Raw genomic sequence first — 18,275 nt, forward strand, 5'->3', positions numbered from 1 at the left:
GAAATCCAACCAGTCCATCGTAAGGGAGATCAGTCCTGGGTGTTCATTGGAAAGACTGATGTTGAAGCTGAAACTCGAATACTTTGGCCACCTGATGCGATAAGCTGACTCATTGGAAAAGACCCTCATGCTGGGAAAGATTAGGGGCAGGAGGAGAAGGGGACGACAGAGGATGAGATGGTTGAATGGCATCGACTCAGTGGACATGAGTTTGGGTGGACTCTGGGAGTTGGTGATGGACAGGGAGGCCTGGTGTGCTGCGGTTTATGGGGTCGCAAAGAGTTGGACACGACTGAGCAACTGAACTGAACTGAACAGGCAAAAACTGGGACTCTGTTTGGCTGTCTGAGAAGTATGGTTATCCTAATTTTATATCTAATGTACATTATGAAAAGTCAGCGTTGTAGAAAAAATGTCTGTATTTGAGTATGCTAACATTTCAATTGTGTGATCAATATCTAAAACTCAGATTTCATCTTTTGAGGATCTGCTTACAAAATAGGCTATGTAAATATGCTTGAAAAAACTTTTAGTTTTTTTTCCCTCAGGATGATCGTTTAAGAGAACCTCTGCAAAAGCTGAAACTGGCTGTCAGCAATGTCATGCCTGAACAGCTATTCAAATACCAGGAGGACTGCCAGGCTCGTAATCAGGCTAAGTGTGCCAAGTATGTACCTCTTCTATTTGGACTGGCTTTTGCACTTGAGAAATACTTGTTGCTGTTAGGGATTGGTCTTAGGTAGAAATCCACCTAAACCACTAGAGTGGTATAATTGAATATTTTCTAAATGGTAAATCACTTCCCACTCAGTTGCTTTGGGGTAAAAGGCAAAAGATCTTTTGATGTTGTGTATGTGTGTGATCAAAGCTAAAGCTGACACCGGTAAGACATTTCACAGGTTGACCTACTTGACTGGTTGCAGTTGGATACAAAAGATAAGTAAGTGTTCATGCCTTTATATTAGAATTTGAAGATCTTATTTACCAGAGTGCTATATAATGCACTTCAAATTCAAAGTATTATGTGGAAAGTTAAATTCCTTATTTACCCTGTCTTTGAAGCAATTCAACAAGTATCCAAGGAACATATTATAGCAATGTTGGGTTAAAACTTTACTGCATAAAATGTTTTCCATTTTTAGGTTTCAGACAGATGAAGAACGAGAAAAAAATGGGTCCGAGGAAGATGACGAGGAGAAACCAGGGAAACGTGTCATAGGACCAAGGAAGAAATTCCACTGGGATGACACTATTAGGTAAGGTTTAACGAAAACCTTCATTTTCAACCAAATAGATAATGCAGAAGTACAGTGTTTACGGTTTCTCATTAAAAAAGACTCTGTAGTAAATGGAAAATTCGATTAGAAGCAACCAAAAGTTAGTGTGTAGGAAAATTTTATTCAAGAGAAATTAATTTGGTTCTAATATCCATACAGTTCTATCACTTTTATTTTCATATAGTACTTTTCATAAACCAATCTTATTATTGAGTAAATTATACTGGTTTGAGAGGTGAAGTACTCAGTATGTTTGTGTAACGCATCATCTTTCTTACCAGTATTTCTGTACTCCGAGTAGAGGGTTTAGTTGTAGGACTACTCCTTTTAAACTTTGGTGCCTGGATTAAAGGTACCAAAGGGAATTATCTCATACTGGGGATTTGGCTATAGTGCACTGAATGATGTATGTTAGAAATTATTTATCTTCATGTCATCTTCTGAATTCTTCAGATAATATTCTTTATTATTGCTGTCAGATTTGTGTGCTTTAAAAAAAATCTGTTTCAAGCTTAATTTTCTACAATTTGCAGTCAGATTTATATATAAATATATATTTTTAATCTGTTTAGAACTTTGTTATGTAACCTTGTTGAGATCAAATTGGGATGCTATGAGTTAGAGCCAAATAAAAGCCAGTCTGCTGAGGATTATCTTAAATCCTTTATGGAGACAGAGGTGAAACCATTGTGGCCTAAGGGCTGGATGCAGGCAAGGTAAGAAATGTGACATCCTAGATTTTATTTTACTCTCTTATTGCCGTTGTTAAAGACACATATATACACACACATTACATTCATTTTCCTAAGAACCTAGTGTGTTTAACATTCTGTAAGTCATCTCAGATGATGCCTACTCTGAAAGCTTCACTCACTTAAAAGAAAAATGTCATATGGACATAGAGATACACATAAAAGTGACTCTCTTTAACTGACCACTTTTTGTTTTTTGCACCTAAATCTTCCTAATAGAGAAAAATGGAGGGGGGAAGAAGGTTATGAACTTTGGGAGGGGGACTTTATATGGATATCTTGAAGATAAGTAACTGAATACAAGATTTAGACTGCAAAAAAAGAGGCACAGCCTTAGTTCTATTGAAAATATAGTCAGTGTAGAGTGGTATCTCAAAAACTAAGGGTAGCTCAGTTTAAAGAGTTAAATATAGAATGTTAAAATCAATAGGCCTGGTTGTCTCAACCTGTCATCCTAAAGTGTTCATCTTAAATCAACAGAAATCTGTTAAAATATTTAAATAAAGAGGTAATATAAAATTTTGCGTAATATAGGTTATTGAATTTACTGTACCATTGTAAGTCTTTATTTGGTAAATAGCAAGTAGTAGCCTATTGAGTATCAAATGATTAAAATGACAAAATGATTATCCTGTTATTGTCTGCTATGGAAAATAACTTTTTTTTTTAAATTTTTCCAGAATGCTTTTTAAGGAAAGTCGGAGTGTACATAATCATCTTACTTCTGCTCCGTGAGTAAATGCAGACCCTGGATTTCTTCGTTTATTTTTATTCACATTATGATATTTCGAAAACAATATTCATTAAATGCTAGGTAAAATAGGACTTAAACATACAATCTGTCTTAACACAGCTTAAAAAAAAAATCATTTTAACTGTTGACTCTCTAGACCTAAGGACACATTTCTCTCTTAAAAAACTTCTCAGGCTAGTCTCTAAAAACTTGAATCCATAATGTAACATATTGGCTTGAAATCTGGTGGTGAGAAGCCATTTAAATAGGAAGGCTTCAGTGGTTTCCTTTGTTCCTGGACAGTCTGCCCTCCAGTTCTTCTGTATCCTTTTTCTTTTCCTCTTAATGACCATCTACAAAGGTCATCTGTTAGCCTCCTGCTTTCCACTACAGTTCTGTATATATCCTACCTAGCCTTGCCTTGCAGAGTGTTTTATTCCACAAGATTTATGTACTCTTCATGTCCTTCCTTCTGTCCCAAAGTGGATCTTTTCATTAGTGATGTAATTACTAAAGAAAGGTCTCTAGTAAAAAGGCAGATTTTTCTGTGGTTATATTTTTGGGTGAATACTGGTTATCTTGACAAGGATTCTATTTTTAGTTACAACTTAAGGCTCCTTCTCTATAGCCTAGAAGTGTAGTGTTAAGGGTTAATAAAATATAAAATTATCAGGTCACTGAGAAGTTACTGAACAACTCTAGTTCAGTACTCCATTAAGAGGTCTGGATAACATCTGGGTAGTGTTACAAAATTCCCCCTCTCCTTATATATAATTGTAGTAGATAGAATTTTTTTACAGCTTTTAGGAAGGACACTTTGTTAGTATACTATGGTAGATATATTGAAGTTGGTTTTGGTTTTCAGATCTTGCTATTTTTGTTTTTTTGGGGTATAAATTTGGAGTAGTTTGGTTTTATTTGTTATAGGTTTACTTTGCTGCAGGTGGTTTACATATCCTAGGGTCGGTGTAAATGTATTTTTTTGTGCACTTAGGTGTATTTATGTCAGTATTCTAGGCCTTTAATTTCCCTATAGTCCTAAAATCCCATTACAATTTAAGTATAGAAATAATTTATTTCTTTAATTCTAAAACATAGAATTTACATAGATCCTTTCCCTCATTTTTTTGTCTTTTTTTTTTTTTTTTAGTAACCTCATTATTATGGCTAACTTTTTGTTTTGTTTTGTATCAGAAAGTAGGAATCTGTGTGGTAATGTAGGCCTGGAAGTCATGAATATTACTGTTACCTTAATGAAGTTGTAGATTGACTGTAAACTTTTAATTAAGACATTTGTTAATTTAGTGAAGTAGAAATATTCAGACAGTTTTAGCTTTACAACCCTTTAATTATTCAGCAAACATATGAGTACTTTCTTATGCTGAAGAACCTGTAAGAGTTTTTTAATCTTTTCACTTTTTCACACTGGTTCACAAATGTTCTAAGCGTCCATGGTATTTTTTTATTGCCCTTTTTCTGTCAGCTTTGAAATTTTTTATTTGAACTATTATGTTAAAAATAACTTTCTTAAAAAACTTGAGGATTTTTTTGTTTTGTTTTTTAAATAGTATCTCGTTTATAACCTCTTAGCATGGTTTCATTTGAGCTTGAAGTTCCTTGAAGCTCTTTTCTATAAATAATTACAAATTCCTACCAATTCTTTGAAATAAGTCTCCTTTAGGCACCTTCATTACCCTGTTTTGAGTTTTAATTTTTATTTTTAGTAATTATATTTAATTAAAAAAATTTTATTATCTACATTTTACTAATGGTTTGACCTTTATTGTAGTTAATTGAGATTAGTAAAAATATTGGTGTATATTCACATATAAACTGAATACTTACATATGAGATTATGTGTTACCATTTCCTAATGAGTGACTTAACTGCTACTGAGATAACCTCCTTTTTAATCTTTTCTCTTAGGGCAAAGAAAAAGGTGATTCCTGCACCTAAACCCAAAGTGAAGGTAAGTATTGAACCAAATCTTTAGTTAGTGATAATTGGTGACTATTGAAATATGTTCTTATGATGAAAAGGTTATATGGCATTTAGCATAGATTTAGGTACTGTTCTCTTAAGATGGGTATTTTTAAGCATTGTAAAAATCCTGGAACCATTGTATTTGGGAGAACAGATGACTGTGGCAATGGGAGGTTTATATACATTAATTGAATTCTAAGGCTTAGTACTACTTAGAAATGTTGAATAAAATATTAATATGACAAATAGCTTTTAAAAGCATGGCTGGGATCTTGAATGAGTGAAATCCATGTCTCAAAACAAAGGAGAAGCTGCCAGAAAGTTAATCTGTCACTGAAACTTCAGTTGCCCTTAGGTGCATTTGCTGGTTTCTGTCACCTTTCACAGCACAGCTGATAAGATTTTCTTATAGACTTAAATAGATTGGGAATTGGAATGAAGCTCTCCATAAACCTGGGACTCTGAGAGGATGACATTTTTAGTAAAAGGACTAGAAAAGGAATCCATTCACCAGTAGAAAGATTAAGAAATTTGTGTGTTTTGGCCTTGGTTCTGAATTAGGGAAAGAAAGTCTTTCCTGAAAATTTTCCATGGATTAGTTTATACAACCTGCGTGATCTAGGAAAACCTTAACTTAAAAGTTGTTAGATTAGTATTAACCCACGACACTGGCAAATCACATTCTTTCTGGAATAACGTACCCTCATCCCAGACCTCAAAGGCTTATTACATATGTGCTTAGTTGCTGAGTCATATCCCACTCTTTGCGACCCCATGGACTGTAGCCTGCTAGGCTCCTCTGTCCAAGGGGATTCTCCAGGCAAGAATACTGGAGTGTATTGCCATGCCTTCCTCCAGTAAATCTTCCCAACCCAGGGATCAAACCCAAGTCTCCCACATTACAGGCAGATTCTTTACCATCTGAGCCACCAGGGAAGCCCCAAAATACTGAAGTGGGCAGCCTATCCCTTCTCCAGGGGAACCTCCAGACCCAGGAATCAAACTGGGGTCTCCTGCATTGCAGGAGGATTATTTATCAGCTGAGCTGCTGGGAAAGCCCAAAGAAAGGTTTCCCTGACTGGGAAACGAACCCAGGCCATGGTGGTGAAAGCGCCAAATCCTAGTCACTATATATACTGTGTCAAACATCTGAAAATATGGGATACGTGAGAAAATTGTGAGGAAGTGTTCCTATGAGTGGGTCAGCAGAGACAACCAATAGAATTGGTTGTCTGAGAACAGCAAGTGATGAATTTATTATGTATAGGACATAAAGTAACAAGTTATTTAATATTTAAAAATGTAGAAGGGTGGGGAAAAACATCAAAATAGACAAGGCAGAGTTGAACCAAGTATTGGGTTGGCCAGAAAGTTTGAGTTTTTCTGTAGGCTGTTATGGAAAAAACCTAATGAACCTTTTGGCCAACCCACAATAACCTTTAGAAGTGAAAACTATAATCATTTGAAATTAAAATTGTAATGAAAGCCCACACCTTTTAGATTTCAGACTTTTCCCATAGCCTTCACTCTTTGCATAGAGTTTCTTTGCTTGTGAGGTTATGGCCAGAAGATCTGTATTTGCTACTCTGTGGTCTTCTTAACTTAATATTGTCAGAGGCTTTTTGAATACAGATGAAGTAGTCTTCTTTTTCTTGGTTAACCTTCTTTTAACTTCTGATCCAAATAATATTGAGCCAGTATTTGATTAAATCTATTGGTTCATGTTTTGTTTTGACATTTGACTTATTTTTAAACTCCTAATACCCACCATAAAGAGTTGGTTAAATTTTGGTACATCTATTTAAACATACAATTGAATTTACCAGAACTCCGATAACGGGTGTGTTGGGATGGTACAGTGGGATTGTCTGTTATGTTCATCTTAAAAAAATTTTTTTTTATTTATTTTTGGCTGCACTGGGTCTTTGTTGCTGTGCACGGGCTTTCTCTAGTAGCTTTGAGTGGGGGTACTCTTCATTGCGGTATGCGGGCTTTTCATTGCTATGGCTTCTCATTGCAGAGCACAGGCTCTGGGCACAAGGGCTCAGTAGTTAATGCTAGTAATTGTAGGGCATGGGCTTAGTTGCCCCCAAGGCATGTCAGATCTTCCCAGGCCAGGAATCAAACCCATGTCCTCTGCATTGGCAGGCATATTCTTAACCACTGAACCACCAGGGTAGTTCTGTTTTGTTCATCTTTGTGATGAATTTACCTTTTCTTTTCCCCAAATGGAAAGAACTGTATTCTGATTTGTTTTTTCTTTCCTGCTCTAATGCCCCTTCAATACCTATTTCAGTTATAAAGGTAATACAAGGAATGCTTACAGGAGAAAATGCAAACAATATAGAAAAGTGAAGGAGGAAAGTAAAAGTATCCTGAAATTTCTGCTCACACAGAGGGAAAAAAAGCTTCTTACTTTCTGGTACACATCTGCCCTCTGTCCTTGCCTCCCCTCCTTCCTTCTGAATCCATCTGCCCATCCAGTCATTGATTTATCCAGATTGAATTAACATTTTATATAAAAGGAATAACCTGTTTTTTCCACTCAAATATATATCCTAAACAATTTGCCAGTATAAATCTACACAGTACTCTCGGGTGGATTAAATGTTATTTTTATAAAGAAAAATATTAAAGAACTTACTTTAAAATGGCAGTTTTATACTGGTAACACTACCAATATTATTTTGATACCCTCCCTCACTCTCAGTTTCTGTCCTCTTTATAGTGATGGAGTTTTTGGTATGTCAATGCCATCGTGCCTCATCTGCATTTCGTCTTAGCAGACAGGCTTGGCCTTAATGTAGCTACACTTCAGACTGCTGAAAGGCACTGAGGCTTTCAGTCAGGGCTGTTTAGAAGTTTTAGAGAAATTGCTAAGAAAGTTAGAGTGCAGTGGCATTCTTAAGAGAAATAAGAATTTACTATTCCTATTTATTGTTATCATAAAACCTTAGAAGGTAGATGGTAGAGACTCTTTTTCTCCATGCTTTCCCCACTATAGTTAAGGTAAGTGCTATGGTGGTATAAATTAATAGATAAGGCTTTGGTTTTATTTGGATTTGTCTCTTTTTTAAAAACTAATTGAAACTTTGAAATGATTTTTATGTAGTTTTCTTTCTTCTTAATTATAAAAATAAAATGTCAAGTACTTCATATTTTTCTTGAGAAAGACACTTTTTTAATGCTTTCGCTCTTTAAGTATTTTAAACTGCTCTAATTCTATCTCTTCCTTGAATTTTAAGAAGGTTAAATTCTTAATTCTCTCTTAGGTATTTAGAGTTTTAATTTCTAATACTCTTGTTTTCTGAGCATAGTACCTTGCTCATAGTGAATATATATGAAATAAATTATGAATGACTTCTACCATAATGAATAGAAAACATAATTTAAGTGTGCTTGAATTGAATCATCTATCAGTTTGATATACCGGTTTCTCTGTGTACTGTCTGTAGGTAGCTGTAAGACAGGCATACAAAGAGGCCAAAATGCAAGGAAGCAGGGAGTGATGGTCTGTATCATAGCAAACTATACTACATAAGATGGGTAAAATCCTAAGATAAAGGCAAAGAGATCTGTAGAATTTTAATTATGAAAATTCTAATGCTTTAAAAACTAATACTGTGTAAATTTTGATTAATTGTTTTTGTTTTTCCAATATAATGCTTCTTATGCTAGGAGTGTAGTCCAAAAAAGGACCAGAAAACTCCTGCATCCTCGGTGGCTTCAGTTGGTGGTCCTTCAACAAGCTCTAGCACATCGGCCGTGGCCTCTACCAGTTCTGGCTCCACGCCAGTGCAGGAGACCATCTGCCTTGATGACTCACTAGATGAAGAGCTTTCCTTTCATCCACCTGCACTGGATCTTGTTTCTGAAGCCTTAGCTGTTATCAACAATGGGAACAAGGGCCCTCCAGCTGGCTCAAGGATAAGTATGTCAACTGCAAAACCTCGTCCAGGACTGAGAGAAGAAAAATTAGCAAGTATCATGAGTAAACTGCCACTGGCTACACCCAAAAAACTAGATTCTACTCAGACTGCACATTCGTCGAGTCTCATTGCTGGCCACACGGGGCCAGTACCAAAGAAACCCCAGGATTTAGCTCATACTGGCATCTCTTCAGGCCTTATTGCTGGTTCTTCGATTCAGAACCCAAAAGTTTCCTTAGAACCTTTGCCAGCCAGGCTGCTTCAGCAAGGACTACAGAGGTCAAGCCAGATTCATGCTTCTTCCTCTTCACAGACCCATGTCTCCTCCTCTTCCCAAGCCCAAGTTGCTGCCTCTTCTCATACTCTGGGAACATCAGAGGCCCAAGACGCTTCTCCGTTAACACAAGTAACAAAGGTGCACCAGCATTCAGCTGTCCAGCAGAACTATGTGTCTCCATTACAAGCGACTATTAGTAAATCACAGACCAACCCAGTGGTGAAGTTAAGTAATAATCCCCAGCTTTCCTGTTCATCCCCACTTACTAAGACTTCAGACAAGCCACTTATGTACCGCCTTCCCTTATCTACACCCCCACCTGGAAATGGTTCTCAAGGGTCCCACTCCCTGGTTTCTAGGACAGTACCTAGCACCACTACCTCCACTAACTATTTAGCCAAGGCGATGGTGTCACAAATCTCCACGCAGGGTTTCAAGTCCCCCTTCTCAATGGCTGCATCCCCAAAACTTGCCTCATCTCCAAAACCCGCCACGTCTCCTAAACCCTTGCCCTCACCTAAGCCTTCTGCCTCACCCAAGCCCTCTCAGTCAGCTAAGCCTTCAGTATCAACTAAACTTATTTCTAAATCCAACCCAACTCCCAAACCTACTGTATCCCCAAGTTCTTCCAGTCCAAATGCACTAGTGGCCCAGAGTAGCCACTCAAGCAGTAACAACCCAGTCCATAAACAGCCCAGTGGAATGAACATCAGCAGACAGTCTCCCACCTTGAATTTATTGCCCTTGAATCGCACTTCAGGCCTTCCGTCTACAAAAAATCTTCAGGCCCCTTCAAAGCTAACAAACTCACCATCCACTGGAACTGTTGGGAAGAATAGCTTGAGTGGAATTGCAATGAATGTACCTGCCAGCAGAGGTAGCAACCTTAACTCAAGCGGAGCTAATAGGACTAGTCTATCTGGGGGAACAGGAAGTGGAACACAGGGTGCTACTAAACCGTTGTCTACTCCACATAGACCATCCTCTGCCTCAGGGTCTTCAGTGGTAGCAGCCAGTGTGCAGGTATGTATGTTAGATGCACTTACGTGATGAAAACGTTAAGGTGGTGTAATTTCTCTCCATTTAATGATCTTATTATAATGTGTCAGTTGTTTATAATTTATAACTTATGGATGTTGACATCACAGTGATGGATAATCTTGGGGACAAAACTTGTTGGGGTGTGTTTTTTTAATCACATGTTTGCTTTCAAAATTTTTGAAAAACACAATTTAAAACTGTATCTTATCAAAGTCCAGAACAAAATCATCACTTATGATTTTAACATACCTTCGCTTGTCTCTTCTCTTCCCTGTCCTTGTCCCTTTCTCCTGTCAACTTTCATAACTTTTAAAATCAAATTTATACATTCATATTATTTTTTTCCTTTAACTGCGTCTTTTTGAATAAAATTTTTATTTTTTATAAATTTTGCAGTTGTTCATGTATAATTATCTGTCAAATTAGTATCAGTAGTCTGTTCATACCATACTTTCCCCATTCATGAGTTTTTCATTTAAATTTCTCTCTCAGTTAACAGGAGTACCTAATTCAAGGAATCTTTTCAGAAAGGCTAATGTGAAAGTTGTTCTACTTCAGCACTTATATACCTGATGATTTCTGTCACACTTGAATAGATAGACTTCTTGGGTCACTAAGTGTCTCACTCCAGATTTTATAAATACTGCTCCACTGACCCTTACTATTTAAGGTTATAAAAAAGTTTGAGGCCATTCTGACATTTTGTTCCCTTATAAGTAACATATTTTCTCTGCCTAAATGCTAATCACATTTTATCTTTTTCTTTGAAAATCAAGTGTTCCCAGATAATGGCCAGGTTTATCTAGATAGTTTTCAGTAATTTTGTACTTAGAAAATAGTAACATCTTTCAGTCTCTGACCCACCCATTTTTTCAGCTCAAGAATATTTTATTCTATTATGGGCCTGCTTATCATTTCTGATCCATTTGCCTAGGTTTTTGAGAGCTCTATTGCTCATATATTTCATCTCTCTGCCTTTCATGTCATCTTTTCTGTTATCATTTTCATCTATCTACCACTTATTTGTATTCTGAGGCTTTCTCAGATTTGTTCTTCACTTTACTCATTTGGTTTCTTTAACTTTTTCCCCTCTCCCTTGAAACATAATCCATGTTCACAGTTGGTAAAATTCAGAAAAAAATTAAAAAAGAAAAGTCATGTATCATCTCACCAGTGTTGATGTTTTCCAGATACTTTTTTTAGACTCTTCAAGAAAGTAGATTTTATATAATAGTATGTTTCATAAGCTTTTCTAAAAATAGCATTTTATGATGTTATTTCTTAGCTTCTCAATTATTCTTTGAAAATACGACTTATTTATGAAACTCTGTTGTCTAAGAAAGTGCTCTGACTTTGTACTGCATCTTATTTATGTGGAATAGGAACATCTAATGAAGTAAGTTTCCCCATGGTATCTGAGAGATTTCCTGCTGTTCAGTACAAGCTAAGTGTTGGTATTCAATGTACACCTAAAACCCAGATCATCACTCTGCCTCTACTATAGGCTTAGGAATGAATGAATTCTAAAATTCTAATATAGAACAAAATTCCATTAACTGACACTTCATTAATTGAATCTAGGATTTATAGATATTTTAGCCATATGATTTTGCTTTTATCAGAAATAAGAAAATAGCCAAAAAAACCCCTAGGGATCGTATGTTAAAATTTAAGTTATAACTAAGGTCTAGGAGTTCGTCTGCATTCTTATTTTATTATCTTTGTTAAAATATTGACTGCTTTTGAAATCAATCTTTAATTTGATTTAATTTGATGAGAGGATTATAACCAAAATGACAGTTCCATGGCCCATATCCTCCTTCCTATTGTCAACTACTTTAACTGTTAGCTTTTTCTCTTGTGTTTTTTAAAAATAAGAATGAATGGAAGTCTCTTTTAGTGTTATCTTTCAGCTTCTCATTGTGATAAATAAGGCTTTTAACTGTCTTATACTTCTCCCATTCTCTTCAGAGACTAAAATGACAACTTTTGGTTAAATCTGTGACTTTGTAAAAGATTGTCTATGTTGAGCTAACTATTGTGAACTGTGGTTTCAGTCATAAATTTTGGGCTTGTTTCCTGGAGTTAAAATTTGCTTGTTTTTTTCTTTCACTTACTTTGTTTTCTTTAAAGTTAAATCTCCCTCTGTCTTTTATCATCTCCAGAATCTATCAGTTCTGTTCCCCACGCCCCCACCCCCACCCCCACCCCGACCCTGGAAAACTTCCTACAGTTGATCATTTATCCCAAAAGAACAATTTGGTTTATTGTTTACCGGTTAGTTTCTTATCAAGGAAGCTACATGGCAAAATTTGTGTTTCTAAAATGTAACTCCTTCCTTCTGATTTCTTCCTCTCCAAAATGGCTTTATGATTTGGAGACCTTAATGTTCCTGCCTCATATCTGATCCTTTTTGTCTTTCTTATTGGTTTGACTGAAGAAAAGATCAGTAATTGAATAAGGTTATTCCTAACTTTTGTTCTCTTTTTTAACAGAACATCTTATTGATGTCTTATCAGCTACCCTGTGGCCCCTAGATCCTGTCTTTCTAAAGCTAGCCAACACGAAAAACAGATTTCCTATCTATGTCTATAAAATATTCCACTTGCCTCTGAAAGATGTCTTTAGCTGTGTGCAGATGTGAAAATGACAGGTCCTGAGGTTAACCAAAGTTAAAGTCTTTATAGGTTCAGATTGATCTCTACCTGCTTTGTATTTAATAACTTTGCACTGAAGGCTTTCTTGTTCTTTCTTGCCCTTCAGCTTATTGATTTTCTGTGAATCCAGTCTTTGCCACTCTATAATTTCCAAAATAATTCACTAAGCAAATATTTACTAAGTGTTTAATATGTGCCAGGCACTCTTCTAGGTGCTGGGAAAATTGGGGTGAGTCAAGATCAATATATGCCCCCTCTCATGGGGCATATATTCTAGGACGAAGATAAGCAAAACACAGTATTTAAAAATACTTTGTGCTATAAAAATAAAAACAGAATAATATGATAAAGTGCGATTGCTGCTAACATGGATAAGGGAGATGGAGAAAGCCTCTTGGAAGAGGCAACGTTTGAGCTGATAATTGAATGACTAGGACCAAGCCTTTTGGAGAGAAGAGCAAACAGCCCAGGCAAGAAAGGGAAGGTAGATGTGAAGACACTGAGATAGGAAAGAGCCTGACAGGGCTGGACAGTTGGGAAAGATGGGGGGGTGACAGGTCAAAAAACAACTCCAGACCATGTGACTGAGGACCTTGGGGGCTACAATAAGGACTTGGGCTTTTACTTCGTGTTCAGTGGGAAGCCGTTGGAGGGGAGTGGTATGGTCTGATACACATTTCAAAAAACCACACTGGGTGTTATAGAGAATGTGGGGGGCAGATGTACTCACCAAAATGAAACATGTCCTTAAAAAGAAGTCTAATGCCCACCACGAAGAGCAAGGTGTTCCTTTATATTTTCCCCTGGGAATGAAATGTGGAGGTCATGGAAAATATTTCTGATTATGGGGCATTATCCTGAACTGTTTGCCTGCTTCATGTTGATAGCTTCTCCTGTAATGTTTCTGAATAATACCAACAATGGGATACCCCGCTTTTAAAAGGTCTCCATCTTCTGTGAGAGAAAATTATAACTGCGATGTAACATTTAGATAATCTGGTGTTTGATTTTAGTTTTGTAAACAAAAGTGGATATGGAAGGTTTTTATAAGTATAAAATGTCAGACAGTTAGGACCTGGTGCCATTTTTTTCTTTTGCTAATACAACATAACTTAATTTTGGAAGTTGCCCTAATTTACATTTTCTGTCAGCTTTAATGCTTCAGTGAACCTGCTCCAGAAAAGCATAAGGGTTCTCCTTATTAGCAGTATTTAATGTTCCTCACCAGGAGGGCTCTGCTTGGGGAACATGGTTTTAGAGTGTGTTCCCCATATTATCCTGAGACAGTAGTAGAATGTTGATGAAAAAAGAAGAGAAAACCCTTGTTAACTCTTGATACTGATCCTTTTTTTTTTGCTTCAAACCACTGTTGTTTCTAAGTCAGTAATTTGTTCCCAAATCACCCATTTTTAATATCATGGTTGGCACAGTAGAGGGGAACAACCGGCAAGTAAGAAAAACAGTTAAGTCCAAGTGTAAATTTGTAAAGATTTGCACTTAAATGTGGGAGAAAGTTGTGATTAAAAAAAAAAAGGATATGTTGAATATGAGATCATCTTGTCTTTCATTTTGTGTTGCTTAAAAACTAAGGTTTCAAGCCTTGAGTGGTGGGAAAGAATTGAAACTACTGATCTTAGCAGTTAACATATATGGGAGGGAAATGATTGTAACAGATGATGAGTTCAATTCTGGGCATACCAATTTGGTGAGGTTAGATATCCAAGTGGAATTCTTCACTAAACCATTAGCTAAACAGGATTGCAACTGAGGTGAGAGGTCAGAACTATAGGTACAAATTTGACACATAAATAAAGGAGGTAAGGGAAGGCAATTGGAGAACTAGTGAAAAAACAATAGAAAGCTTTTTAAGAATGTTCTTCATTTTTTCGTTCAGCAGTGGTGTGGACCATTGAGTGTATAAATATGTGAGATGATGTGGCATTTTTGCATGGGAAAATCACCTACATTTTCCCTATAGATTAACTGAGAAATAAAATGACCAGCCCTTTATTAATAATATTTACTGGTAGAAATCATTAGTATACAAAATAAAAGTAACAATTGCTAATGCTTATTATTGATTAACAAATATTCAGAGAATTCAGTTTTCTTGACCAAACTTAGAACTGTGAAAATTTTTTACCACAGAAATTTGGAGTTGATAAAATAAGGCTATAAAAAAAAGCTCACAATTGCAGATGTAGTAGGTAATATCTGATACTGAGAAATTTTGGTTATAATCTTTATTAAGTACACAAAAAAAGTCGGAATGGAAAAAAATGTTTACTTGCTGTATAGGAAATTGTTCAAAGAACTAAATTAGCTTTATAAAGTATATTTCAGTAATTTTTCAATGAAAGCTTATCAGTGCTGGCATGTTTTGAAGTGTTTTTCTTCATAATGATGGCGTCAAAGCCCAAGTTGGGGAGTGTCAAAATACTCTGTAATTTACCTTTTGCCTTAGGAGTCTGAGTTCAGAAATGTAGTGGAATTGAAAATCAGCTTTCAGGGGTTAAGAAGAGATGAGATAGTGTGGAAAATGAAGGTTGCCATTCAATACGTTTGATAATAAAAGATACATAAGTCAGGTTGTTGCTAGGGGTTAGGGAAGAGTAATGGTTGGTTGTAAGACAGTTGGTTTTAAGATATGTCAGCAGTATCTGTATATGCAAAAGCAGAGGAAATGCAGAGAAGGTGCAGTGCTTGGTTGACATCTGTGACAGAAAGTTCTGCAGGGGTGGTATTCATGGCATAGGTCAGGTGGTTAGCTTTTGAGGAAGAGGCAGATAAAGCTTTTGAAGAGGAAAACACGGATGGCCATTAACGATGAACGTACAGGGTACTGAGTTGAGGGATCTGAGAGAGTAATAGTCTAGAACAGAAGCTGCAGAGATTGTGCCCAGAAAGACAGTTAAATTACAGATCAGAGACCGAATTGAAATTATATGGAATTAATTCCCTGTGTCAGATGTAGAGATAAGAGCAAAAGTGGAAATCCAAGTTTAGAAATTAAGAGAGGAATGGGTGTTAATACAGACATTGCAATAACAGTTAAGGAAGCTTAACTGGTGCTGAAACGTAGAAGTATTTCCAAAGCCAGTATTGGTCACTCTTTGAAATGTGATTTACACTTCAGCCTTCATTTCTGTCTCCCAGAGTTTGTGTTAGAGTAGACGTAAGACACAGTCTCACATTCATGAGGATATTAAGTAAAATAAATCAATTCAGGTTAAAGACTTGATTTCTTATGTATTTTGACCCCTGGTTTCTGCAGTCCACAGCAGGAGCATCATTATTGGCTAATGCCTCACCTCTGACTCTCATGACATCACCTTTGTCTGTAACAAATCAAAATGTGACTCCTTTTGGGATGCTGGGTGGCCTTGTTCCAGTGACCATGCCCTTCCAGTTTCCCTTGGAGCTACTTGGCTTTGGAACGGACACAGCTGGAGTGACAACCACCTCGGGATCTACCTCAGCCGCTTTCCACCATAGCCTAACTCAGAGTAAGTAGGGCTCTTTTTCTTACATGGCTGCCTAGTCTTGAGAGAACAGGAAACCTTACAAATTTATACTAATTGAGAGCAGTCTAGTTGGAGTTAGTGGAGATTATAGAATTTCTTTTTAAAAGAAATCCAGTTTATTTCTTGTGTATATATAAAATAAGTGGAATTACTGGACTCTGAAATTTTTTTATAGTTTCTAAAGTGAACTGGCTATTCCACATTTCTATCTTAATGAAATTTATAGTAAGAGAAAGTCAGATTTCCTGGGTTATTTGCATGCACATTTATATTTATACACATAATGTATGTGCTCTAGTTTAAAAAAACCTTTGAAGTCGAGGCCTGTGCTTGCATTGGATAAATTATTTTTATTTTTGTATCTAAGAGTGCTCAGGTCTTAGTTTGAAGAAGATCACTGACAAGTGTGTTCTTCCCCCAGATTTACTAAAGGGTTTACAGCCAGGAGCTCAGCACGCAGCAGCGCTTTCCCACGCACCTCTGCCTACACATGTACAGCAAACATTTAATGGTAAGAGAGCCCCCCGTTTCTTCCTCTATCTAATATTTATACAGATTTACCAATATATTAAATCTTTCCTGAAAACAATGTGAGAGAATGACAAAGATTGGAAAAAGTAATTTTCATATGAGCAAATCCTCATCGGCAACAAACGCCTTTTCAGAGAAAGGAAACAGGTAAAGGAGATCTTTTGTTACATGTGCAGAGAGCCTTTTTGAAGGTGTTTGTTATATGGGAATGAGGACAAAGAATAGGATTCATAAGACAGTATACAAAAATCATGTCCAGTAGTTAATCACACTTGACCTTTATAGAAATTTTCCAAAGTGCCAGATAGTCTTGTGACACACATATTAGTTAATTTAATCCTTAAAATAAACCTGTGAATGAGATCACAGTTCCCATTTTACAGATCAGGAAATGCAATCAGAGGTAAGCAACTTGCCCAAGTTGATGGGATAATAAGTGTTTAATCTGAGATACAAATCCAGGAAGTCTGACTCCATGGCCTGTATCCTTAACTATCACTCTTCTCTGCGTCTTAGCCCTGATTAAACCAATGTGATTTCAGACTCTCTGTGTTATATACTTGCAGCCCATCTAGATTCTCTGAGATCTGGAGTTGAACAGTGGACACTGCACCCAACCCTGGCCTCCAGATTCTCGCTCTCATCAGCAGCTGACCCCAGTAAAATGCTGAAACTATTTTGAGGGCCATTTTCAGCATCTTTGAGCAGCTCAGCTGCTCTCTTAACTTTGAAAGCTGACTAGGGCCTCACTGTTCTTTTTGGCCACTGCATTTAAAATGGTTGTTGAGCAAGTTTACAGCTGACCACAAAGTGGAAATGGGAGCTTCAGAGCAATCATGAGGCAGTAGGTTGTAGTAAATGCTCTAAGACACCCGAGTGTTGAGCTGCCCCAGACTAACTCCTTGAGAGAATGAACACAGGACCATAGTTGTGCCAGCGTGGGAACAAAGTGTGAGTCACTCGGTCGTGTCCGACTCTTTGTGACCCCATGGACTATAGCCTGCCAGACTCCTCTGTTCATGGGATTCTCCAGGCAAGAATACTCAGGCCTGGTGGAGCTTAATTTTCCTTGATAAGGCAACAAATGATAAGAGATTTTCTACATTTTTTTGGGGCCCTCGAGGTCACCCAGTCCTACTCTTGTCCAGTTTAAGTAGAGTGATTAGCATTTTCCCAATATAAGTTACATAGCCATATGTAAAACTAGAAAAATCATTCTTCCCATAGCAGACTTTCCTACCTTTTACAATGTTTGCCAGGTTAGGACTAAAAGATGCAGCTGGAGTTTTCACTCCCAGTGTGGTCCAATCATTTACATAAATAATTGAGAGTTATTAATTACTGTGTCATGGCAAGAAATTTTCACCTGCATGAAAATGAAATCGACCTTGAAGTTGACCTTGTTTTCTAAGGGAATCAAAAAATGTGATAAGTTCCTTGAAGGAGGGGGACTGATTGTGTTTTTGCGTTTCTTTATAATCCTCGCAGCATTTGACACAGTTGACTATAAGGTAGATAACAAATACTTGTTGAAATAGTATTTGTAGGACACTGGAAACCAGTTAAACCAT

The 18,275-nt window shown here is 36.8% G+C and overlaps 1 protein-coding gene across 1 annotated transcript in view; it reads left to right on the forward strand.

The window, feature by feature from the left end:
- The window catches only part of UBN2 (ubinuclein 2), a 79,410-nt gene that overhangs the window by 50,758 nt on the left and 10,377 nt on the right, over positions 1-18,275 (forward strand). Inside the window, exons 9-16 of the mRNA XM_019959164.2 lie at positions 549-667; positions 1,143-1,256; positions 1,850-1,993; positions 2,710-2,760; positions 4,689-4,731; positions 8,424-9,974; positions 15,924-16,155; positions 16,595-16,684. Coding sequence (XP_019814723.2) covers positions 549-667; positions 1,143-1,256; positions 1,850-1,993; positions 2,710-2,760; positions 4,689-4,731; positions 8,424-9,974; positions 15,924-16,155; positions 16,595-16,684 — 2,344 coding nt within the window. The remainder of the gene's footprint in view (positions 1-548; positions 668-1,142; positions 1,257-1,849; positions 1,994-2,709; positions 2,761-4,688; positions 4,732-8,423; positions 9,975-15,923; positions 16,156-16,594; positions 16,685-18,275) is intronic.

Source organism: Bos indicus, chromosome 4 (assembly GCF_029378745.1).
Source record: "Bos indicus isolate NIAB-ARS_2022 breed Sahiwal x Tharparkar chromosome 4, NIAB-ARS_B.indTharparkar_mat_pri_1.0, whole genome shotgun sequence".
Taxonomy (NCBI): Eukaryota; Metazoa; Chordata; class Mammalia; order Artiodactyla; family Bovidae; genus Bos; species Bos indicus.